The sequence below is a fragment of the Schistocerca nitens genome, chromosome 4 (genome assembly GCF_023898315.1).
Source record: "Schistocerca nitens isolate TAMUIC-IGC-003100 chromosome 4, iqSchNite1.1, whole genome shotgun sequence".
NCBI classification, from domain to species: domain Eukaryota; kingdom Metazoa; phylum Arthropoda; class Insecta; order Orthoptera; family Acrididae; genus Schistocerca; species Schistocerca nitens.
This window is the reverse complement of record NC_064617.1, coordinates 789,189,845-789,216,188: the sequence shown is the minus strand read 5'-3', so window position 1 is coordinate 789,216,188 and position 26,344 is coordinate 789,189,845. Positions and strand designations below refer to the sequence as shown.

The window sequence follows — 26,344 nt, the reverse complement described above, 5'->3', positions numbered from 1 at the left end:
CATCCACTCCGACCAGGGGCCCTCCCCACGGGCGCCACCCAGCCTCAGCAAGGGCCACCTGGAGGGATGACCATTGCCGGGAGTCCCGATGTCCCAGGGAGACGAGCATCTACTCCATGGCTTACGTGGGAGTTAATAGCACAGGCATCAGCAGAGTGATCCCTATGTTGTCAGGGGCCTACAACCAACAGGGTACATGGCGTCCCCCACAACGGACTTTCTACCATGCTCGATATGAGTTGCTAAGAAGTCCATGGTCATTGTCAGCGCAGAAAGCGACACTGCGTAGTGCAAGGTGGAAAACGCACCCAGGAAGGTGTCTTCACCCAAGAGATGGAGAATGAGTAGGACTGAAATGCGACGACAAGAAAGTGGGCTAAAGCTCTCAATGCACGATGGACACGATGCACCACATAAGATGCCCTTCCCCAATTGGCTCACTCTTCACGAAAATTTACTGGGAATTGTCAGTTTTTACCCCATTGAGCAGAGATTCAAGACTCTCTTCTACACTCTACATTGTGTAGCCACAGCACTGTCTGGCCCCAAAGTTATGGGAAAACTGCAAGTACTGTGGATTGACCCTATGAACACTGCAGCGAAGTATAGCAAATGCTGCACTCCTTGCACACCCTGCATTAGACGCGCCTTTTGCACTGGTTGCGGGTGCAAGCCAAACTGCAACTGGCACAGCATTACAATAATTCATGGACAATGCCTGGCAGCCACTCATGTTTTACTCACACAAGCTCTCTCTGGCACAACAAAAATGGAGTGCATATGACTGCAAACTACTTGCAGTTTACGAATCTATTAAATACTATCACACACAGTTGGGGACAAGAGTTTGCAAATTTACGAAGACCACAAACCACTCACCTATGCCTTCAGGCAAGACTATGATAAATGCTAACCACAAGAATACATTCAACTGGAATTTATTGCTCAATTTAGCATACACTACACATCAGGAATTGACAATATAGTAGCTGACTGCCTATCCCATATGAACAGTATAATGGACAACATGGGTTTTTCTCAGCTGGCCAAAGTACAAGAGTCAGACCAGGAGCTTCAGGATCTCTGAAAGACACTTCATGCAACCTTCACCTGAAACTGATCAACGTTCATGCCACAAACGTTAAACTATATTGTGAAGTTTTGAATGGGAGATCTTGTCCATTTCTACATTTGTCATTCTGTAAACATGCTTTTAAAAGCCTGCACAATTTTTGTCACACTGGCATCAGGTCAACAGTGAAACTGATTGCTAGCAGTTTTGCATGGCACAGTATGCACAAAGATCATAAAACATGGACTCGCACATATGCTCAGTGCAAGCATAGGAAAGTATCTTGTCATGTACATGTGCATGTGGGAGATCTCCCAGATACAACTGCAAGATTCATCGCAGACGGCACTGCTTGGAAAGCAACCAAACAGTTCCTTTGCAGGAGGCAACAAGTCCTGCTGCTACACGTCGGACAGCATGCAGTAGCCAAGCCCGACGCCAAAGCTGGGGTACTGGCCGATACCTTCGCGGCCAACTTCACGTTAGTTGAAGAAAATGTAGATAACGACCATATCCGAATGGTGGAAGAAAGGCAATGTGTATACCTCGCAGCAGAAGACCCTGAAGACTCCATCGAAACCACAACGGAAGATGAGGTTCAACAGCAGCTACGGCACCTCGACCCGCACAAAGCAGGTGTGTGCGATAATGTCGGTGTCACAATCCTGAAGGAGGTCCCCCCCCAGAGGCTGTGAAACTGCTCACGAAGATATTCAGCGCCATCCTTAGGACCCCCCACCACCACCTCCCCACCCCAACCCGCCTGGAAACATGCAGAGGTGATGGTGATCTCTAAGGCTGCCAAAGACAACAGGCTGGTGCAAAATTACTGGCTTATCAGCCTGATACCTACAGTCTCAAAGGTATTTGAGCGAATATATGTCAGGAGACTGCACCGTCATGTCAGAGAGGACAGCCTGCTTCCCAACGAGCAGTTCAGCTTAAGGAGGGGGCACAGGACAACACACGAACTGCTGCGACTAGTGGTGAATGCGATGGGGGTGATGGAGAGGAGGTAGTACTTTGGTGCGGTACTCTTAGACGTCTCCCACGCCTTCAAGATGGGACCTCAACAGCATGGGAAATAGCCACCGGAGTCCCACAGCGCTCAGTATTGGGGACCCTCTTATATACCCTATTCAAGGCAGACAAGCCGCGGACACAACGGGTGCAGACGGGGCTGTATGCCGATGATACAGCCCTGTACACCAAGAGCACCAACCCACATCTGATGCAAGGAAGATTACAAATAGCCTGCAACAAGCTGGGAGGTTGGGCCACCAAATGGCGGCACAAGTTCAATGCGGCGAAGAGACAGGCTGTGATCTACATGAAGAAATGTATGCCTGAAGCCCTGTCACCAATCTGCATCATGGAAGTCCCCATCCCATGGTTGAACACCGGCGACTACCTGGGCGTTACACTGGATCGGCGCCTTACGTGGAAGACGCACAGCGCCGAAATACGGGGTAAGGCGCATGGCAGAATGGGCCTCCTATACCCCTTCCTCAATCCCACGACCACACTGTCTCCACACTGCGGAAAGACGCTGTATCTGGCACTTATCAGGCCTGTGCTCGAATACGCCGCCGTGGTGTGGGAGAATGTCGCTGAGACTCACATCAGCAGTCTCCAGAAGATCCAGAACAGGTGCCTGAGACTAGCACTACATCTTCTGCATGACTTCAGCACAGCCGAACTACATCAGCTAATGGGAGTGCCAATGCTGAAGGACCGCTTCAAGCAGTCAGCAAGACATTTCTATGCCACCACGAGAAGATCCACTAATCCTCTCATAAGGAATTCACTGGCAAGAGACAACAAGATGGCTGGACTTGCTAAGTGAGTAATAACGCTGCTCAGGCAGCAAGAGGGAGGAAAAAGAAGAGTGTCAAACCAGAAGAAACAAACCAAGACGCGATGAACCACAAATCAAAGGAAAAGCAGCTAGACCTGCTAACCCTTCAACCCAACAAACCTGCAGCTTCGAGATGACACAAAGCAAGTATGTAGTAGGATCATTACCACCCACAAATAGCCAATGAATCAATTAACAACAATCGAGTGCTTCATTCACTGGCCAGAAGCCATACCAGTAGACAACATTTCAGCAGAAACACTAGCCAACACCTTAGTTTCATACTGGATATCCCAGTTCGGTTGTCTATTACACATCACAATACACCATGGCTGACAATTCGAATACAAGCTATTTGGCCAGCTGAGCAAATCCTGCAGTTCTGTACATCACAAGACGACAAGCTATCAGCCACCAGTAAATGAAATGATTTAACACTGGCAACAGTCATTAAAAGCCACATCAATGTGTCACGAGTCAAACTGGACAACAGCTATACCAATGGTCTTGCTTGGTCTGCAAAACACTAACAAAGCTGATCTGGACTCTTCACTGGTCAGGCTAGCTTAAGGAGAAGAATAATGACATCCTGGTGAGTTCATTAATCCATGCACAGTCTCGATGAAGGAAATAAATCAAACAGCCTTAATTCCCCAATTGAGAGAATGGATGACACAAAACTGACCACATCCAGCATCGAGGCATGGAACATTACAAACCTTCATGCACTCACACACACACACGTGATGTTGTGCAGGGATAGAGTGAAATTGGCACTGATACATCCACATGTGGGCCCTCAATGTGTCATTGACAGAAATGAAAAAACAATAGACATTTCAATGAACAGTAAACCTAGTACTGCCAGCCTCCGTATTGCCAGAATTGCCACAGACACAATCAAAACCTAACCAGCTACAGCCTGTGCCTCAAGTAAAACACCCTCCACTGGGAGCAAAAGCTCAACCAGAGTGCTACACATATTCTGGACAGTGCGTACACTTCTCAGTGCTTTTCATGGAGCATGTTTCACATTTTGCAAGAGGATTGGTATAGCAGCAGATGTCAGCACGTTCCGATAACAAGAAAACTGTCACAACAGTTTGCGCACTGACAACCCCCCCCCCTCCCCCCAATAAACTATGTAAACTATGGAATGGACCTTGCCACTGGCGGGATGACTTGCATGCCTCAGTGATATAGATGGCATACCATAGGGTCAACTGTGACAGAGAGGGATATCTATTGATAGCCCAGACAAATGTGTGGTTTCTGAAGAGGGGCTGAAGTCTGGATGACTGACTGATATGGCCTCGTAACATTAACCAAAACGGCCTAGCTCTGCTGGTACTGTGAATGGCTGAAAGCAAGGGGAAATTACAGCCATAATTTTTCCCGAGGGCATGCAGCTCTACTGTATGAGTAAATGATGATGGCATCCTCTTGGGTGAAATATTCTGGAGGTAAAATAGTTCCCCATTTGGATTTCTGGGCAGGGACTATCCAGAAGGATGTCATCAGAAGAAAACAAGTAGTGTTCTGTGGATCGGAATTTGGAATGCTAGATCCTTTAATCGAGCAGGTAGGTTAGAAAATCTGAAAAAGGGAAATGGATAGGTTGAAGTTAGATATAGTGGGAATTAAAGAAGTTCGGTGCCAGGAGGAACAGGAGTTCCGGTCAAGTGAATACAGGGTTATAAATACAAAATCAAATAGCGGTAATGCAGCAGTACATTTAATAATAATACGAAAATAGGAATGCAGACAAGCTACTATGAACAGCATAGTGAGCATAATTGTAGCCAAGGTAGACAGCGTCCACAACAGTAGTACAAGTTACTATGCAAACTAGCTCAGCAGATGATGCAAAGATTGAAGAAATGTATGAGGAGATAAAAGAAATTATTCAGGTGGTTAAGAGAGATGAAAATTTAATTGTGATGGGGGACTAGAATTCTATAGCAGAAAAAGAAGGAAAAGCAGTATGTGAATATGAGCTGGATGAAACAAATGAAAGAGGGAGCAGAGCACAATTTAATCATCGCAAACACTTGGTTTAAGAATCATGAAATAAGGTTGTACATGTGGAAGGGGCCTGGGTACACTGGAAGGTTTCAGACTGATTGTATGATGGTACAGCAGAGATTTTGGAACCAGATTTTAAATTGTAAAATGTTTCCAGGGGCAGATGTGGGCTCTGGCCACAATATGTTGTTTATGAAGTGTAGATTGAAGCTGAAGAAATTGCAAAAAGATAGGAAATTAATGAGATGGGACATTGGTGATTTGAAAGAACCAGAGGTTGCTGAAAGTTCCAAAGGGAGCATTAGGCAACAGATGACTAGAACAAGGGAAAGGAATGCAGTAGAAGATGAATGGTTAACTTTAAGGGATGAAATAGTGAAGGCAGCAGAGGATCAAATAGGTAGAAAGATCAGGCCTAGTAGAAATCCTTGGATAACACAGGAGATACTGAATTTAACTGAAGAAAGGAGAAAATTTAAAAACACAGCAAATACAGCAGGTGAAAGGGTATACAAACATCTAAAACATGAGACTGATAGGAAGTGCAAAATGGCTAAGCAGGAATGGCTAGAGGACAAATGTAAGGCTTTAGAAACATATTTCACAAGCAGAAAGATAGATACTGCCTACAGGAAAATTAGAGAGGCCTTAGGAGAAAAAAGAAGCAGCTGTATGAATATCTAGAGCTCAGATGGACAGCCTTAGGAGAGCCAGCCCCAATAAAATTATTTCATCTGGTTTGCAAGATGTATGAAACAGGGGACATACTCTCATACTTAAGTAACTATGTAGTAATTCCAATTCCAAAGAAAACAGGTGCTCACACATGTGAAAACTACTGAACTATTAGTTTAATAAGTCATGGTTGCAAAATACTAACATGAATTCTTTGTAGAAGAATGGGAAAAATGGTAGAAGCCGAGCCTGGGGAAGACCAGCTCGGATTCCATAGAAATGTAGGATCAAGTGAGGCAATACTGCCCCTATGACTGATCTTAGAAGATAGGTTAAGGAAAGGAAAAAATACTTTAACATTTGCAGACTTAGAGAAAGGTTTTGATGGTGCTGATTGGAATACTGTCTTTGAAATTCCAAATGTAGTAGGGATAAAATATAATGAATAAAAGGCTATTTACAACTTGTACAGAAACAAGATGGTACTTATGAGAGTTGAGGGGCATGAAAGAGAGGGAAGCAGTGATTGAGAAGGGAGTGAGACAGGGTTGTAGCCTATATCTGATGTTATTCAATCTGTACATCGAGCAAGCAGTAAAAGAAACCAAAGTAAAGTTTGGAATAGACACTGAAGTTCAGAGAGAAGAAATAAAAACTTTGAGGTTTGCCAATTATATTGTAATTCTGTAAGAGATAACAAAGGACCTGGAAGAGCAGTTGAACAAACGGACAATGTCTTGAAAGGGGGTTGCAAGATGAACATCAATAAAAACAAAAGGAGGATGATGGAATGCAGTTAAATTAAATCAATGCTGAGGGAATTAGATTAGGAAACGAGACACTTAAAGTAGTAAATGAGTTTTGCTATTTGGGCAGCAATATAATTGATGATGGTCGAAGTAGAGAGGATATAAAATGTAGACTGGCAATGACAAGAAAAGCATTTGTGAAGGAGAGAAATTTGTTAACATTGAATACAGATTTAAGTGTTAGGAAGCCGTTTTGGTGGAGGTGGGGGCATAGGCATACACACATTGTGTGTGTGTATTTGTTCTCAAGCTCAACAAAGATTTATTCCGAAAACTAGCAAGTTTTCTTTCTCACCTTTATTCCTACATTATTTACAATGTTAGATTAGATTAGATTAGCTTTTCGTTCATAGATCCGTGCTGAGGAGATCCTCGTGGATGTGGAACATGTCATTTTTTTTTTTTTTAAGCTGAAATAACAATACCAATAGTATGAATATATACAGGGTGATTCAAAAAGAATACCACAACTTTAAAAATGTGTATTTAATGAAAGAAACATAATATAACCTTCTGTTATACATCATTACAAAGAGTATTAAAAAAGTTTTTTTTTCACTCAAAAACAAGTTCAGAGATGTTCAATATGGGCCCCTCCAGACACTCGAGCAATATCAACCCGATACCCCAACTCGTTCCACACTCTCTGTAGCATATCAGGCGTAACAGTTTGGATAGCTGCTGTTATTTCTCGTTTCAAATCATCAATGGTGGCTGGGAGAGGTGGCCGAAACACCATATCCTTAACATACCCCCATAAGAAAAAATCGCAGGGGGTAAGATCAGGGCTTCTTGGAGGCCAGTGATGAAGTGCTCTGTCACGGGCTGCCTGGCGGCCGATCCATCGCCTCGGGTAGTTGACATTCAGGTAGTTACGGACAGATAAGTGCCAATGTGGTGGCGCTCCATCCTGCTGAAATATGAATTGTTGTGCTTCTTGTTCGAGCTGAGGGAACAGCCAATTCTCTAACATCTCCAGATACTGTAGTCCAGTTACAGTAGCACCTTCGAAGAAAAAGGGACCAAAAACTTTATTGGCTGAAATGGCACAGAAAACGTTCACCTTAGGCGAGTCACGTTCATACTGAGTTGTTTCCCGCGGATTCTCAGTGCCCCATATACAGACATTGTGACGGTTCACTTTCCCGTTAGTGTGGAAAGTTGCTTCATCACTAAACACAATCTTTGAAACGAAAGATTCATCTGTTTCCATTTGAGCAAGGATAAAATCACAGAAATCGATTCTTTTAATCTTATCAGCTGCAGACAGTGCTTGAACCAATTTCAGACGATAAGGTTTCATAACTAACCTTTTTCGTAGGACTCTCCATACAGTTGATTGTGGAATTTGCAGCTCTCTGCTAGCTCTGCAAGTCGATTTTCCTGGGCTGCGAACAAATGCTTGCTGGATGCGTGCTACATTTTCATCACTCGTTCTCGGCCGTCCAGAACTTTTCCCTTTGCACAAACACCCATTCTCTGTAAACTGTTTATACCAACGTTTAATACACCACCTATCAGGAGGTTTAACACCATACTTCGTTCGAAATGCACGCTGCACAACTGTCGTCGATTCACTTCTGCCGTACTCAATAACACAAAAAGCTTTCTGTTGAGCGGTCGCCATCTTAGCATCAACTGACGCTGACGCCTAGTCAACAGCGCCTCAAGCGAACAAATGTACAACTAAATGAAACTTTATAGCTCCCTTAATTCGCCGACAGATAGTGCTTAGCTCTGCCTTTTGTCGTTGCAGAGTTTTAAATTCCTCAAGTTGTGGTATTCTTTTTGAATCACCCTGTACAATACATAATTTGTCTCTATTCAAAAATTCGTCAATGGAGTAGAAGGAGTTGGCCACTAGTAAGTCTTTCAGGCTCCTTTTAAACTGATCTTTATTTGTAACTAAATTTTTTACGTTTACTGGCAAATTATTGAAGATGAGTGTTCCTGAGTAGTGGACCCCTTTTTGAACTAAAGTAAGTGCTTTTAAGTCCTTGTGCAGATCATTTTTGTTCCTGGTATTGTATGTATGAACTGAACTGTTTGTTGGAAAAAGAGATATATTATTTAGGACAAATTTCATTAATGAGTAAATATACTGAGAGGCAGTAGTTAGTATACCCAGTTCTTTGAAGAGGTTTCTACAGGACGTCCATGAATTTACTCCACAAATAATACGTATTAGACGCTTTTGGACTCTGAAAACTTTTGTTTGACTTGAAGAGTTACCCCAAAATATTATACCATATGACATTATGGAATGAAAGTAGGCAAAGTATGCAAGCTTTTTCATTTTTATGTCGCCTATGTCTGCTAACACTCGAATTGCAAATACAGATTTGTTAAGGCGTTTCTGCAGTTCTGTGGTGTGCTCTTCCCAACTGAATTTATTATCAAGTTGAAATCCCAGGAATTTAAGACTGTCAACCTCTTCTATCTGCTCTCCTTCGTATTTTATGCATATGCTGGGTGGAAACCTCTTACAGGTTCTGAATTGCATATAGTGAGTCTTATCGAAGTTTAATGTCAGTGAGTTGGCTTTAAACCATTTATTAATATCCATGAAAATATCATTAGCAGATCTTTCTAGAACTACACTTGACATACTATTTATTGCAATACTTGTGTCATCTGCAAACAAAACGAACTCTGCTTCTGGCAGTGTAACTGATGAGAGATCATTAATGTACACAAGAAAAAGCAATGGCCCTAAGATGGATCCTTGTGGGACACCACATGTAATTTATTCCCATTCTGATGATGACTGATGACTTAATTCACTAGTCCCTTGCACTGACAGAAGGTTTCTACATTATTAAGCATAACTGTAAATATCTTCATTCTGAGAATGAACTGCATCAAGTTATGAACACCACATAACACAGCAAAAGCCAGCATTGTTTGGTGTCACTATAATTTAAGGTAAATGGTACTTGATGGTTGCAAACACAAAATAAACAATCATAATACCGACTGGAAAAAGTAAGTTAAGTCAGGCCTCACAACTATTTCCAAAAACAAACAAATCTTTCTTAGTATACTATCTTCCAGTGCATTATGTCAAATAGACTTAGATCTGGATTGCGGAATGAGCTCTGGACCAGTTTCTCGGAAAGTGAGTCCTATGTCATAACTACTGCACCTCCTTGCGCAGTTTTGGAGCAACTTGGAGCAGGTAATTACCAAGCTGGGTCTACAACAAAAAACAGGTCAAGAGAGAGATGAAGATAGATAGATGGATAGAGAGAGAGCGAGAGAGAGAGAGAGAGAGAGAGAGAGAGAGAGAGAGAGAGAGAGAGAGAGAGAGAGAGCGCTGGGGTGGAGGGAGGGGTGGGGGGATGAAGAGGGTTGTAAGTTTTCTTATGAAAATTAATTTATGGTATATGACTTCAGTTCAACGTGCTCAGCATTAAATACAAGTTTTATTCATCTTGATTGTAAATTAATATTGAGAGTACAAGTTGTAATTGCTACACAATCATTTTGATATCATGAAAAACTTATTTACAATAGGTCACAAGTTGTAAGCAGTGTGCACACATTTACTTCGCATTTGACACTGTCAAATTTTATAATTCACTTAGTATTACCTGGATCAGGTTCTAGCTTGCGTTTTTTTCTTTTACTGGATGAGTCCTGAGATATTTCGTTATTTTCATCATTCCATGTTTCAAATACTTCCTCTCTTATATCCTACAAAAAACAAATATAATGTTAGTTTCCCAACAAGAGACACTATGTGATGTGCAAGGACCAGATCAATGGCTGAAGAAAAGTGCTTCTTCATCCTATTATAAACCAAAATAAGAAATTTTGTACTCGCATTATTTTCTGATTAACAAGTTTTGTGACTTATACACATTGTTTATTCTTTCCCAAATTAACTTAAACAGTTAAAATCATCACACAACTTATTTTAAATATTTTTGCAAAGTGAACTCACAAAATTCTGATTAACATCTGGATGACAATACTTAACTACTGAGTGGTGCGCCTGTGTATAAAGTGCTCTGTCCAAAAATAAAATGCTCTTGCACAGTTCCATTGTTGTTCCACAACTGCAAGCCCATACCTATTCCTTAATTTATTGCTCCAGCTCACACAGTAATAAATTTTGTTGTCACATGTCCATGTGAGCAGCAGTAATACAAAATACAAAGTGAATCTAAAAATAAATAAAGATGCTGTTACTTACCAAACGAAAGCGTTGGCATGTTGATAGGAGACAATAAAAAACACACACACAAATTTCAAGCTTTCGCAACCCAAGGTTGCTTCGTCAGGAAAGAGAGGGAAAGACGAAAGGATGTGGGTTTTAAGGGAGAGGGTGAGGAGTCATTCCAATCCCGGGAGCGGAAAGACTTACCTTAGGGGGAAAAAGGGACAGGTATACACTCGCGCGCGCGCGCACACACACACACACACACACACACACACACACACACACACACACACACACACATTTTCTGCTTGTGTCTGTATATGTGCGGATGGAGGTAGGGGTGTGTGTGTGTGTGTGTGTGTGTGTGTGTGTGTGTGTGTGTGTGTGTGTGTGTGTGTGTGCGCGCGCGCGCGTGCTAGAGAGAGTGTATACCTGTCCCTTTTTCCCCCTAAGGTAAGTCTTTCCGCTCCCGGGATTGGAATGACTCCTTAGCCTCTCCCTTAAAACCCACACCCTTACGTCTTTCCCTCTCCTTCCCTCTTTCCTGACGAAGCAACCTTGGGTTGCAAAAGCTTGAAATTTGTGTGTGTGTTTGTGTGTGTTTTTTATTGTCTCCTATCAACATGCCAATGCTTTTGTTTGGTAAGTAACAGCATCTTTATTTATTTTTAGATATATTTTTCCCACGTAGAATGTTTCCCTCTATTATATTCAAAAATACAAAGTGAATTAGACGAGAAAAAATTTACAATTTGTGCAAGAAAATGATCCTTGCAGCACAATCCCATAATGAGGCAGTTGTCTACAAGATAATTAGTAATTGAATAAGTGGCTGAGATCTGATACAACTGCACTTTTTAATGCTTCAAGCGGGTTATTACTGTCTCGGTGACACCCATCCATTTCAACAAAGTGATGTAATGAAAGTTTATTTCATTATTGTTTAATAAAACAATGCTTTAGCTCATATTATGTACGTTTATTTTATTACTGTTTAACTAAACTAAGATAAACTGTGATTTTGCTCATACATGGTTACCTTGGTGATACAAAGTCAGCTATTCTTTACATATGTACAAAGTGAACTGTGTGCCCACTTGTGTTACGAAATATGGTGCGCCCACTTGAGGGTTATAAAAGGCCTCAAAATACTGCTGTAGCTCCAACAAAATATTTCACCATGCAGGGCTCATCCAAGAACGAAAATTATTCACCAGCTAGCTTGCACCAGTAAATTATAATCCTACAACTTTACAAAACACACTAGTTTCATTTTACAAATGTAGGTATGATTTTTAAATGTAGAAACATTATATTTATACTAATGTGGCTGCTGCTATTATTATTATTATTATTATTATTATTGATCTTTCAACATCCAGCACTGGATAAAGGTTTAACAAGCTTCGTTAGATTGTCATCTTGGTCATTTTGTATCTCTTGAAATCCAGCAACGAACTTCTTTGGTTCATCTATCATCAATTACCTTGGATATATATTCTGCCCTACTTTATTGCATTTCAATTATGATATGACTTACACCTCTACTCCGGTTTGTTCAGTGTGCTGTACCTACTAATAATGCCAAACATGTCACTCTCCAATGCTCACTAAGCAATCCTCAGTTTTTAGATTATTTTCACTTCTGGACCTTTCTGCTCTTCTTGTTGTTTCTTTCCTTGTCCATCTAGTCATCATCTTCAACTATTATAAATATAAAAGCTCATCTACAACACACTTAATGTGCATAATTTACTTTCTGGTCTGTTGATTATATATTACTTCAATACTATTATTACAGATTTTCTGGCCTATTTTCTAACTTATTCTATTACATTCTTCCATCAATTGTTAAACTTTAGCTTTGCTGAGAATCTTGAAGCTTTCCTGGTGTACTGAATACTCAATATTCTGGGACTGCAGCTGCTCATCATCCACTATCACACATCACATTTCACCTGGGCACCTGTCACACAATCTGAAGATGGCAGCAACCCTGAAACTTCCTCATGTATTCAGCTTTGTTGTTGAGTACTGTGCATGTATTCTCTTTAATCAAATCAGATGTCTACCTAGCATAAGGGTCTGTTTTGATAGTTTCATTTTCAGAGTATTACTGTTTCCAGATGCATCTGTTACTAAATTTTAATTTAACCACATGTACAATCTCAAACACATATCTCAATAGTTCTATTTCACACAGTATATCCCATCTTATACCTAGTATTGTTTCTTTGAATCTCTCATGTCCTCTTTAATAGCTGCCTTGTTCCAGATGAAATTACCCTTTACTTTGGCTTCTTTGTATCAGCAACATCTTTTGCATCTGCCCAAGTACCTATTCCAAATGATCACCCACTTATGTTTGTATCTGTGCAATCTTCATTTTCAAAATTGTCAACTTGTTTAATCTGATACATCTTCCTATCCTTAAATTCCCATCATGCGTAGTGTCTATTTTTTTGGAAATGTCTAAGGTTGAATTTAATTGTGTATCCACACTGAAAGTTGCCTATTGAGATGAATCAATTAAACGAATGTATGGTGTCTGTTCTTTCAGTCTGAAAGAACAGACACCATGCATTCACATAACTGATTCACTTCAATGGGCAATGAATCCACAACCTTCAGTGCATATACACAATTACATTTGACTTCCAGCGGGAATCTAAAATTAGCGAGCACGGAGGACATGGACGAGAACTGCAGGTAGGTGGGAATGTGAGTCAGCTGGGGAGCATGTCAAGATAGTCGACCCATTTGCAATTGACAATGTGTCCAGGTGGCACAGTGGTTAATGCAACTGCCTAGTAAGCAAGAGATCCTGGGTTCGAGTTCCGGTCTGGCAAACATTTTCACTTGTCACCACTGATTTTGTAAAAAGTCCCAATGCGGCTAATATCTTTAGTTCCTTCCCTTATATTTTATTCTCCCCCCCCCCCTTTTTCCACTTTCAATTCACATAATATGTATCACAGCTGTGCATTACATTTGGTGTCCAAAAGAACAGACACCATGCATTCATATAACTGATTCACCTCGAGTGGCAATCCAACCTTCAGTACGGATGCACAAATGTTTGATCTCAATTAGCAGGCAAGGAGGACTAGGACTGGGAATGAAAATAGGTGTCACTACCTGGAAATGTGAGTCAGCCAGGGAGTGTGCCAAGATAGTCTGCGCATTTGCAAGAAAAACTGTGTCCGGGTGGCGTAGTGGTTAATGCAACTGTCTTGCAGGCAGGAGATCACAGGTCCGAGTAGTAGTCCGGTACATGTTTTCGCTCGCCATCGCTGATCCCACATAAAGTCCTGACACAACTGATATCATTTGTTCCTTCTCTTTCCTTTCCTTTCTCCCCACTTCCCCTTTAATTTACATTATTCATAAATCATTTGTGATCGAGGACACACTTCCTGTAGCATCAGTGCAAGGTAGAGCTAACAGAAATGCAGTAATGAGCTGCAAATACTTACAGCAGTTATCTTGAGATGTACAGAAGTCGAAAATGAGAGCCCTCATTCAGTTTGGTTTAATCAAAGAGTGTATTTTCTTTATTCTTCGGGTATGAGGGTATGACCAGATGTGCTCCTCATTTGGTTATGCTACTCGAAAGCAAGCTTTTTCAAAATATATGGGACAGTTGTCCGCAGCTTGTGGTCTCGCGGTAGCATTCTCACTTCCCGAGCACGGGATCCCGAGTTCGATTCCCGGCGGGGTCAGGGATTTTTCCTGTCTCGAGATGACTGGGTGTTGTTGTGTCGTCTTCATCATCATCATTCATCCCCATTACGATCAGAGGAAGGCAATGGCAAACCACCTCCCCTAGGACCTTGCCTAATAAGGCGGCGTGGGTCACCCGTGTCGCTCCCCTACGCTCTGTAAAAAAGTATGGGACTCATCATATCATCATCATCACGGGACGGTTAGTGAACAACAGGACAATACATGTCCAAAACTTATTTTGTCAGGATAACAGGTCATTTAAGCTAAATACGGAATAGGACTATCTGGGCATCCTTGTCAGAGTCCACATTTGCCCCTGGAAATATTGTGCAGTTTTAAGCAAGTTTTCAACTCTTTGTCTGACTGGTATGTAATCTATCTGAAACATTTCAATATCTTAGGGTTCCTTCCATGCTATTCTTGTGCTCTGTGTGGAATTCTATCATGTAGCTTCCACTTTACTCCTTTCACCCAGTCCATGTTCTCCTTCTGTTTCCTTCATTTTATTACTGCCAAATTACAGCCCTCCATCACAATTAAATTTTTATTTCCCTCAACAAACTGAATAATTTCCTTCATCTCATTGTACATTCCTTCAATCTCTTCATCAGCTGATGATTTAGCATGGTATGTACTACAACGGTGGAACTTGACTTTGTATCCATCTTGGGTATCCTGTGTTATCTCTATTTGATTTATTGTAGATAACCATGGATTTGCCTGATGATAAATTGTGTTCTTCCCATCACTGTACTTCACTAGTTCCCACTATATCTAACTTCAACAGCCATTTTGATTTTCAAATTCTCTAGCTGAACTACCAGATTACATCTACATCTGCATTTATACTCCACAAGCCACCCAATGGTGTGTGGCGGAGGGCACTTTACGTGCCACTGTCATTACCTCCCTTTTCTGTTCCAGTCGCGTATGGTTCGCGGGAAGAACGACTGTCTGAAAGCCTCCGTGCACACTCGAATCTCTCTAATTTTACATTCGTGATCTCCTTGGTAGGTATAAGTAGCGGGAAGCAATATATTCGATACCTCATCCAGAAACGCACCCTCTCGAAACCTGGACAGCAAGCTACACCGTGATGCACAGCACCTCTCTTGCAGAGTCTGCCACTTGAGTTTGCTAAACATCTCCGTAACGCTATCACGGTTACCAAATAACCCTGTGACGAAACGCGCCGCTCTTCTTTGGATCTTCTCTATCTCCTCCGTCAACCCGATCTGGTACGGATCCCACACTGTTGAGCAATACTCAAGTATAGGTCGAACGAGTGTTTTGTAAGCCACCTCCTTTGTTGATGGACTACATTTTCTAAGGACTCTCCCAATGAATCTCAACCTGGTATCCGCCTTACCAACAATTAATTTTATATGATCATTCCACTTCAAATCGTTCCGTACGCATACTCCCAGATATTTTACAGAAGTAACTGCTACCAGTGTTTGTTCCGCTATCATATAATCATACAATAAAGGATCCTTCTTTCTATGTATTCGCAATACATTACATTTGTCTATGTTAAGGGTCAGTTGCCACTCCCTGCACCAAGTGCCTATCCGCTGCAGATCTTCCTGCATTTCGCTGCAATTTTCTAATGCTGCAACTTCTCTGTATACTACAGCATCATCCGCAAAAAGCCGCATGGAACTTCCGACACTATCTACTAGGTCATTTATATATATATTGTGAAAAGCAATGGTCCCATAACACTCCCCTGTGGCACGCCAGAGGTTAGTTTAACGTCTGTAGCCGTCTCTCCATTGAGAACAACATGATGTGTTCTGTTTGCTAAAAACTCTTCAATCCAGCCACACTGCTGGTCTGATATTCCGTAGGCTCTTATTTTATCAGGCGACAGTGCGGACCTGTATCGATCGCCTTCCAGAAGTCAAGGAAAATGGCATCTACCTGGGAGCCTGTATCTAATATTTTCTGGGTCTCATGAACAAATAAAGCGAGTTGGGTCTCACACGATCGCTGTTTCCGGAATCCATGTTGATTCCTACAGAGTAGATTCTGGGTTTCCAAAAACGACATGATACTCGAGCAAAAAACATGTTTTAAAATTCTACAACAGATCGACGTCAGAGATATAGGTCTATAGTTTTGCGCATATGCTCGACGACCCTTCTTGAAGACTGGGACTACCTGTGCTCTTTTCCAATCATTTGGAACCTTCCGTTCCTCTAGAGACTTGCGGTACACGGCTGTTAGAAGGGGGGGGCAAGTTCTTTCGTGTACTCTGTGTAGAAACAAAATGGTATCCCGTCAGGTCCAGTGGACTTTCCTATGTTGAGTGATTTCAGTTGCTTTCCTATTCCTTGGACACTTATTTCGATGACAGCCATTTTTTCGTTTGTGCGAGGATTTAGAGAAGGAACTGCAGTGTGGTCTTCCTCTGTGAAACAGCTTTGGAAGTTTAGTATTTCAGCTTTACGCGTGCCATCTTCTGTTTCAATGCCATCATCATCCCGGAGTGTCTGGATATGCTGTTTTGAGCCACTTACTGATTTAACGTAAGACCAGAACTTCCTAGGATTTTCTGTTAAGTCGGTACATAGAATTTTACTTCACGCATAGCCCTCCTTACGCTAACTTTGACATCGTTTAGGTTCTGTTTGTCTGAGAGGTTTTGGCTGCATTTAAACTTGGAGTGAAGCTCTCTTTGCTTTCGCAGTAGTTTCCTAACTTTGTTGTTGAACCACGGTGGGTTTTTCCCATCCCTCACAGTTTTACTCGGCATGTACCTGTCTAAAACACATTTTACAATTGCCTTAAACTTTTTCCATAAACACCCAACATTGTCAGTGTCGGAACAGAAATTTTCGTTTTGATCTGTTAGGTAGTCTGAAATCTGCCTTCTATTACTCTTGCTAAACAGATAAACCTTCCTCCCTTTTTTTTACATTCCTATTAATTTCCATATTCAGGGATGCTGCAATGGCCTTATGATCACAGATTCCCTGTTCTGCACTTACAGAGTCGAAAAGTTCGGGTCTGTTTGTTATCAGCAGGTCCAAGATGTTATCTCCACGAGTCGGTTCTCTGTTTAATTGCTCAAGGTAATTTTCGGATAGTGCACTCAGTATAATGTTACTCGATGCTCTGTCCCTGCCACCCGTCCTAAACATCTGAGTGTCCCAGTCTATATCTGGTAAATTGAAATCTCCACCTAAGACTATAATATGCTGAGAAAATTTATGTGCAATGTATTCCAAATTTTCTCTCAGTTGTTCTGCAACTAATGCTGCTGAGTCGGGAGGTCGGTAAAAGGAGCCAATTATTAACCTAGCTCGGTTTTTGAGTGTAACCGCCCCCCCCCCCCCCCCTAATATTTCACAGGAACTATCCACTTCTACTACACTACAGGATAAACTACTACTAACAGCGACAAACACGCCACCACCGGTTGCATGCAATCTATCCTTTCTAAACACCGTCTGTGCCTTTGTAAAAATTTCGGCTGAATTTATCTATGGCTTCAGCCAGCTTTCTGTACCTATAACGATTTCAGCTTCGGTGCTTTCTATCAGCGCTTGAAGTTCTGGTACTTTACCAATGCAGCTTCGACAGTTTACAATTACAATACCGATTGCTGCTTGGTCCCCGCATGTCCTGACTTTGCCCCGCACCCTTTGAGGCTGTTGCCCTTTCTGTACTTGCCCGAGGCCATCTAACCTAAAAAACCGCCCAGTCCACGCCACACAACCCCTGCTACCCATGTAGCCGCTTGCCGCGTGTAGTGGACTCCTGACCTATCCAGCGGAACCCGAAACCCCACCACCCTATGGCGCAAGTCGAGGAATCTGCAGCCCACACGGTCGCAGAACTGTCTCAGTCTCTGATTCAGACCCTCCACTCGGCTCTGTACCTAAGGTCCGCAGTCAGTCCTGTCTACGATGCTGCAGATGGTGAGCTCTGCTTTCATTCCGCTAGCGAGACTGGAAGTCTTCACCAAATCAGATAGCCGCCGGAAGCCAGAGAGGATTTCCTCCGATCCATAGCGACACACATCATTGGTGCCGACATGAGCGACCACCTGCAGATGGGTGCACCCTGTACCCTTCAAGGCATCCGGAAGGACCCTTTCCACATCTGGAATGACTCCCCCCGGTATGCACACGGAGTGTACATTGGTTTTCTTCCCCTCTCTTGCTGCCATATCCCTAAGGGGCCCCATTACGTGCCTGGAGCTCCCAACTACCAGTAAGCCCACCCTCTGCGACTGCCCGGATCTAACACTTCTTCCTCCGTCCTCAAGAGTGCCAGTTTTCATTTTTTTCTGATGATATCCCCACGAGCAGTCCTCACCAAGGCATCTGAATGATAGACTATTTTACAACTTTGGATATACATTGAAATTTCACTTTACAGATGGGGCTTTATGTTCCACAAACTTATAAAATGCTTACTATACTTTACCTATTATCATATAATACTGAGAGTAAGTCCTGTGTCAACCCTAAGGAACCTATTTTGTCAGTATATGAGATACAACTTTTAGATTTTACAAAAACAATGAAGGAAAAACCTTTTTTTTAATTATAGATCATTTTATTGATTCTCAAATTATTTGCCTTCAAAATTTATTCAATTTTGCATGTGTTCAAATCAATTCTGGAAACTTTTTTTATGTTTTGATGCTTGTACCTCAAAAACACAGTTTTGGGAGCTCTGATGGCTACCAGAGAGGGAAAAAAATAATGTTGACACATTTTTTTATTCCTCCCCCACCTCCCCCTCTGGCTGCAGGAGGTAGCCATTCATTTTGGGCAACCCACAAAAATTCTGTCTTTGAAGCTGTCTCCGGATGTTACATGTCCAAGTTACATGATAAGCAGTTTGGATGTCAAAAGATGAAGCATATGCGATATTGATTCTGTAGTAAAGATTGTCATGAAAGATCCCTCAATCAAACCAACTGTGTCTGGTAGTTGGAAGAAAGCACAGGTATACCCACCCAGAAGAAGGGTAGCAGAAGTGATCAAAAGAGCTACTGTCCAATATCTTAACATCTATTTGTTGTAGAATCTTAGAACATATTTTGAGCTCAAACATAATGAGGTAGCTCAAACAGAATGACCTCCTCCATGTCAACCAGTAAGGGTTTTGAAAACATTGATCACGTGAAACCAACTTTGTACTTTCCTCACATGACTTACCGAAAGCCATGGATCAAAGTAGGTAGGTGCTGTGCTTCTCGATTTCTGAAAAGCATTTGACTCAGGACCACATCTACACTTTTATAAAAAGTGATTTATGGGATATCCTGAAAAATTTGTGATTGGACTGAGTGAGGGTTTCTTGGTAGGGAGGAAGCAGCAAATTATCTTGGGTGGAGAGTCATCAAGAGATGTAGAGATAACTTTGGGTGTGCCCCAGGAAAGTGTGTTGGTTCCCTTGCTATTCATGTTGTATATTAATGACCTTGCAACACAATATTAATATTAGGTTGGTGCATAAGTTAGTAGAGCTTTTGTTTTGCATGTTGATATTCCAGTTGCTATGGGTTTATTTATCGATTGTCATTTTTTATTTGTAGTTTACTTGTGATCTTTGAGTTTATATATCATCATTTTGTCATTTGGGGATAGTGAGTGGACCTGTGGACAGTAGAAAATGAAGTGCCAAGTGGAGAAATCCCAATGCTTCCGACATATTCTTCTGTTTGAGTTCAACAGAGGGATGACAGCAGCAGAGGCAACCAGAAACATTTGCACTATGTATGGGGATAATGTCACTGGACAGAGTATGGCAAGAAAATGGTTTCCTCATTTTAAGGAGGATTGATTTGACATTAGTGGTTCTCCATGTTCAGGAAGATCTTTGGGGTTTCAGGAAAATTGTTTAAACCCGTTAATCCACAATGATCCACGTCAGTGCACTCCAGGAATGACAAATGTAATTAAAATGTCAACATTTCACTATCGTGCGACGTTTGCATGCCATGGGGAAAGTTCAAAAATCAGGTGTATGGGTACTGCATGCTCTAAGCCAAAATCACAAAAATCTGCAGGTGGTCATATGTGCATCTCTGCTTGTTTGTCATCAACTGGCTCGTGAATAACACCAACCATTACTATTGTGTATCATTAATGGCCACAAGAAATTGTGTATTTATGCTGACATAAGGAACTGAAAGGAATGGCTGGGCCAAAAGAAAGCAGCAACTCCCCAGACAAAGACCTGTGTGCATCCACAAAAGATAATGTTACGCAGTGTTGGAACAGCAATGGTGTGGTGTACTAAGAATTACTTCCCCGTGTTGTAACCATCATTACTGACATTTACTGTCAACAAGTGAGGTGTTTTGTAGACACAGTCCAAGATTGATGACCAGGAAGGCTACGTGAAGTGATACTACTCCATGATAATGCCCAACTGCATTCTGCTAGACTGACAAAAAACACTATAATGGAGTTGGGTTGGGAAGTCATTCCATACCCACCTCATTCATTTATCATGCATCCTCAGATTTTCACCTTTTCTGCTATCTATCTAACAATCTTCAAGGAGCTTCCTTTCTGGATGAAAATTCGTTTTGAACATTGGTTGATGAGTTCTTCACCTCAAAACCAAGTGATTTCTACAGTCGCGGAATCAAAAAGTTACCCCACCACTAGCAGACTGTTGTAAAAAGTAAAGGAGAATATATCATTGGTGACTAATTTGTTATGTGTATCTGTTGCATTTATTAAACTTATGGAAAAATGCTACAAACTTATGCACCAAACAAATAGTAATCTCGCACTTTTCACACATGATGCAGTTAGCCATAATGAAGTACATTGTGAAAGGAACTGCATAAATGTTCAGTGAGACCTTGACAAGATTTCATTGTGGTTCAAAGATTGGCAGCTTGCTTTAAATGTTCAGAAATATAAAAATTGTACCCTTCACAAAACGAAAAAATATAGTATCTTATGACCATATTATCAGCGAGTCACAACTGGAATCAGTAACCTCATTCCAATATATGGACATAACACCTCGAAGGGACATAAAATGGAACAATTACATAGGCTCAGTAATGAGCAAAGCAGATAGCACACATCAGTTTATTGGTAGAATACTAGGGAAATGCAACACTCAACAAAGGAGATTGCTTAGAAATCACTCGTGCGAGCTATACTAGAATACTACTCAAGTGTGTGGAAGTTGTATTGGAGAGATTTGAAAGGGGGGTATTGAATGTTTACAGAGAAGAGCAGCACAAATGATCAAAGGTTTGTTGGATATGTGGGAATGTGTCACAAAGTTGTTGAAAAACCTGAACTGGTAGACTCTTGAAGATAGACGTGTACTATGCCAGGAAAGCCTATACAAAATATCAGGGACCAGCTTTGAATGACGACTCATGGAATATACTACAACCCTCTACATATCACAACCACAGGGATAATGAAGGCACAATCAGACTAATTACAGCATGCACAGAAATGTTCAAACAATCACCCCTCCTACACTCTAGAAGTGACTGGAATGGGGAAAAAGTCCTAAAAACTGATACAATGGGATGTATCATCTGCCATGCACTTCACAGTGGTTTGCAGAGTCTCAAGTTGTGTCAGGTTATCAAGAGTTGGATGGCATCTTCTAAACCCCATTTGGAAGCAACTGACAAGTCTCCTGGTTCCAAGAACTCACAGTAGATGACGATTTACCATTTGTTCCAGACTCCCCAACACAGCTCATCAAAGTAGCACTTCAAAGATACTTGAGATGTATAAATCTTTACCAGCTTTAACAGAGGACTCACAACGCCCTTGTCACATGTTAGGCTGATGTTCACCAGACTCTCTGAATCTTACATTTGGATGTTATAACATTCTGTAGTGAATAGTGCATGGCCCTAGAGCTGTATTGTTAGCCACCAATACAATAGATTACTATTACTACAGAGAGAAGGGACAGTGGAATATTATGAATTGAGGGAGTTAACTGCTCCCTCTCATATCTTTTTACAACACCAGAAACTAGGACATTAGGCATGCTAATGGTATTTGGTAAATGTGATCCACTACTTCCATGACCACTTCACTGTATTGATAGGTTAAAACTCTTCCTATTCCAGTATAGGATTTACAGATGTTGACCTGCCTTTGGTGCAGACTCTCCAGAATAACACCCACAGAGCCGTTGTTGGATTGAAATGTTTCTGCCACTATCTCCTCCTACTGTCTTTAATTACTCTACGGATTTGTGCTCTCTTCAGATGAAAGGATGTGAGGTTTTCTGCTGATAGTCTCATCTGAGTAACAATCTGCTTGTCCTTAGTTTCAGAGTGGCATTTCTCGCTCCATCGAGGGATTGTTGGCCATATGATTTTGGGATGGATACTTCTGTGGTACAATGAATCATGCTGGTAAGGTGATCCTCCACTTCCTGGAAACTGATGTGGCGTTCAAACTCAGCTAGCTAGTTGCACATCATAGAGTTCATGCTGCTAAATGCCCACCTGTGTGACCTCATTTCTGGCACTATTCTTTCAATAAGCCAACCCATATTTGCAAGTGGACACTAGAATGTAATCAGTTACAAATTTCTCACTGAGATGCATCTGAGGGTGGAGGTAATCAGGGAAGTCAATGGCTGATATTGTTTCTGTAGCACTGCTGGGCTGTTACTTGTACTCTGACAGAAAGATGACTTCTCTGAGGATGAGATTTTCTACACTTCTACCATGAGAACAGATGTTAGTAAAACCCCACAGTAAGTGATTCACACTGAAATCTTCTAGTTGAAAGAATGGGTGGGGCAGCCTACAGTGATCTCCAAGAGCCTCTATGCGCATATAATTATGTAGTAGCAAGTATAGAGAATACATTATTACTTTCAGTGATGTATTTTGCCTGTAATTGCTACTAATGTGATTGTAAATGGGTATGGTGAGTAATAGTAGTGGAAGTAGTAGTCAATCAACCTTTAGCCCTCTCGTAACTCAGATTATCTTTCCTGTGCAGATTGTAGCCCCTTATCACAAGTGTAAAGTACTGGTATTTTTAAACTGCCTCTCCTGTGAACAAAAGTAACAGGATTTCCCCTTTGCAAGAGTTTAAATTCTTCTGCACAGTCCCTGAATCAGTTCATATTCCACTGAATTATGGGAGGAATTTTTAGAAGTGAGGTTTACCTTCATCTGGTTGTTTTGGCTGTCAGTACAGGCATGGAGGAAGGTATCTTACAACTGCAAGTTCTTCAGTTTGTGTGTACAGGTTCATTTCTGAGCCCTCTCCAACTGATGTAGGATGTTCCCACTCTAATACACTTGGCTTGGTCTCTGAAATTCATCATTGTCAATTTTGGGTAGTACACTGATGGAAAATCTCTCTCTCTCTCTCTCTCTCTCTCTCTCTCTCTCTCTCTCTCTGTGTGTGTGTGTGTGTGTGTGTGTGTGTGTGTGTGTGTGTATTAGTACTATGTAATTTTTCTGACAGTTTTCTTGGTGGGTGATGCAGAAGATATAGAAAACTGAGAGGGCAGCATTGATTAAAATGTCTTTCATGCTTCCCAGAAGATACTTGTTTGATTATCTTCAGTTTCAGTTTCAGACTTTTTCACTGTTCCTCTTGATGTTCAAATATTCAAATAATGGCTGGCACTCTCTTTTGCTCTTTTCCTTAGCACTTAGATGTTAAAAATCAGCTCTATTTTTTACTAATGAGCTTGTATAATTGCTATGTGGGTGGATATTAATGTTTTACCATCAATTTTCATGCCAATCTGCGAACCTGTAATATTCACCTTCTTCATGATAATTTCTGTGTGCATGGTAAGTATCACTGGGGATTGTCTAACAGCATGTCGCCTGACCTTTTGCACACAAAGTACTCCAAGTTCTCTCAAGCAACAGCCTGCCATGCTCAACACAAAAACAGGCATTTACATAATCAATTAAAACATGTATCCTCTTCATTCTAGCATTTTGTAACTGTGGCACTACCATCTACTATCTTCCGATCACTGCCTTATTTTCCGGTGGGTATGCAGTTCCTTAGCATTTACCCTGCACATAGTAGACTTTCTAGCCATGAATGGTGTAAAGGCCATATCCAGGTTAGTGTATAGTAATCTACAGAATCACTAGTTCTCTGCTTCACACAGGAGTTGAATGATAAGATATACCCTCATGGACAGTACAAGTGACTGAATGGGAACGTTTTAATAAATGTACAAATGACTGAATGGGAACATTTTAATAAATGAAACACACAGAGATTGCTTTAATTTTCCTCTGTTTTGACATAGACATTAGAGAAATGACACACATTTTGCCAAACATAAACAAGCATGAGGATGTCCTGGATGCCCTTCTGTATCTGCAACTGAGTCCTCACCATTGTCTGGATTTCTTCACCAGAGCCGTATTGAAGTCTGTCAAGTTATTTATTTTTGGAAACAGACAAAAATTAGTGTCTCAAATGTGTACTGTATGGCTGATACAGTGCTGTCTTAAGGTTCAGCCTCTCAATCTCTTCCATGGTGGCACACGGTGGTGTCTTGTTGCTTCAAAACATCCCCCCCCCCCCCCCCAATTCTACTACGTTTGACTCCAGAGAATCAATATTACCCACTTTTACAATTATAATCTGAGTTTTGATTTTTTTTTCTTGGGAAATCTTTATGTCAGTATGCTCTGGAATGAGATTTTGTTTGTAATAGAGAACCCACATTCCATCTGAAGTCACAATGTTTCATGGAAAAACTGCACTTTCAATCTCTTGTGTCTGCAGGCTTTTATTTCAGGTTTAAATATACTTTGAACACATTGAGTACATATTCTCTGATAGTTAAGAAAACCAGTAATGTGAGACACATGCTCTTGTAAAATTCTGCTTCCGGCAGTAATTTCCTACTGAGTTATGCACCAATTCGGCTGCATCAATCTGTCAACTCTTCTTTTTTAATACTGGTTTACCGGCAAAGGTCATCTAGTTCCTTCTTCGTCACATTATTCTACTATTCAATGTCAGGCAGCTTTACATCTATTTAACTGGTGGCACACAGTACTATCCTCATCACAGCCATTACCATAAAATAACTTGATTCTATGAAATATTTCAACTGGAGCAACACTTGCTTTTTATAATGACCAATGGGAGTATATAACTGTTCATTTTATACTCGTATAATTTGCAAGGGGGGAAAAAGTAACCTTGTGACCATGCAAGTGGAGGCTCGCTGACATATTGGAATCCACAACTAACATAGTTCTATATTTGTACTCTGGTAGCCACCAAATGGTATTTGGCAGAGAGCACATAGTGTACCATAATAATTATTATTTCCTTCTTCCTATTCCAAATGCAGATGACACACAGAAAGAATGACTGTCAACATCCTTCTGTAGAACTACAAATTTCTCTAAATTTATTGCTGTATGCATTACGGAGGTGATTCAATATGTTACTTGACTCATATTGGAATGTGGACTATCAGAATACTGAGAGTATTGTCTGAGATGTACAACACATACCATTTTAGTGTTTCCCATTCAAGTTTGCTAAGCATTTTTTTGGCATTCTTGCACTGATTTACAACACTCAGAATCAATTGCACAATCACCCTCCAAACCCCCCCCCCTCCCCTCCTATTCCTTGCTTTCCCATAGACTGACATACTTGCAGCATAACCCAAGGTCTAGATGAGATTGGAAAATGGCAGTTTGACTGCAATTTGGCAAATTCAATGAACATACAAGAAAAACAAGCTATTTTTAAAATGAAGGTATGGGTAACAATTGATCAGTGGCATAGCATGAGGTCTAGGCTACCCTGTAATGCCATAGTTCGCCTGTAAGTTGACCAAGTCAATTAATGTGCACTTTTCATTGTTAAAATCCTATTCGCAATGATGATAACTGTTTTTCTACTGTGATATGATATTGTCACGGTTTTAGTATGTGTGAAGATATTAATAACAGGAACACCTCGCCAAAAATTCACATATCACTAGGTGAGACCCAATACTTTGACAGTTACATTCTCAATTCTTTGCCA

General features: G+C 41.2%; 1 protein-coding gene across 3 annotated transcripts in view; it reads right to left on the bottom strand.

Annotated features, from left to right (window-relative positions):
- LOC126253173 (TATA box-binding protein-associated factor RNA polymerase I subunit B) overlaps positions 1 to 26,344 on the bottom strand; it is a 341,351-nt gene that overhangs the window by 296,574 nt on the left and 18,433 nt on the right. For 2 of the 3 annotated variants that reach the window (XM_049954330.1, XM_049954332.1), the window contains exon 2: positions 10,033 to 10,135. The exons of the other annotated variant lie outside the window; for it this stretch is intronic. In XM_049954330.1, the coding sequence (XP_049810287.1) occupies positions 10,033 to 10,135 (103 nt within the window). The remainder of the gene's footprint in view (positions 1 to 10,032; positions 10,136 to 26,344) is intronic. 3 annotated transcript variants of the gene reach the window in all.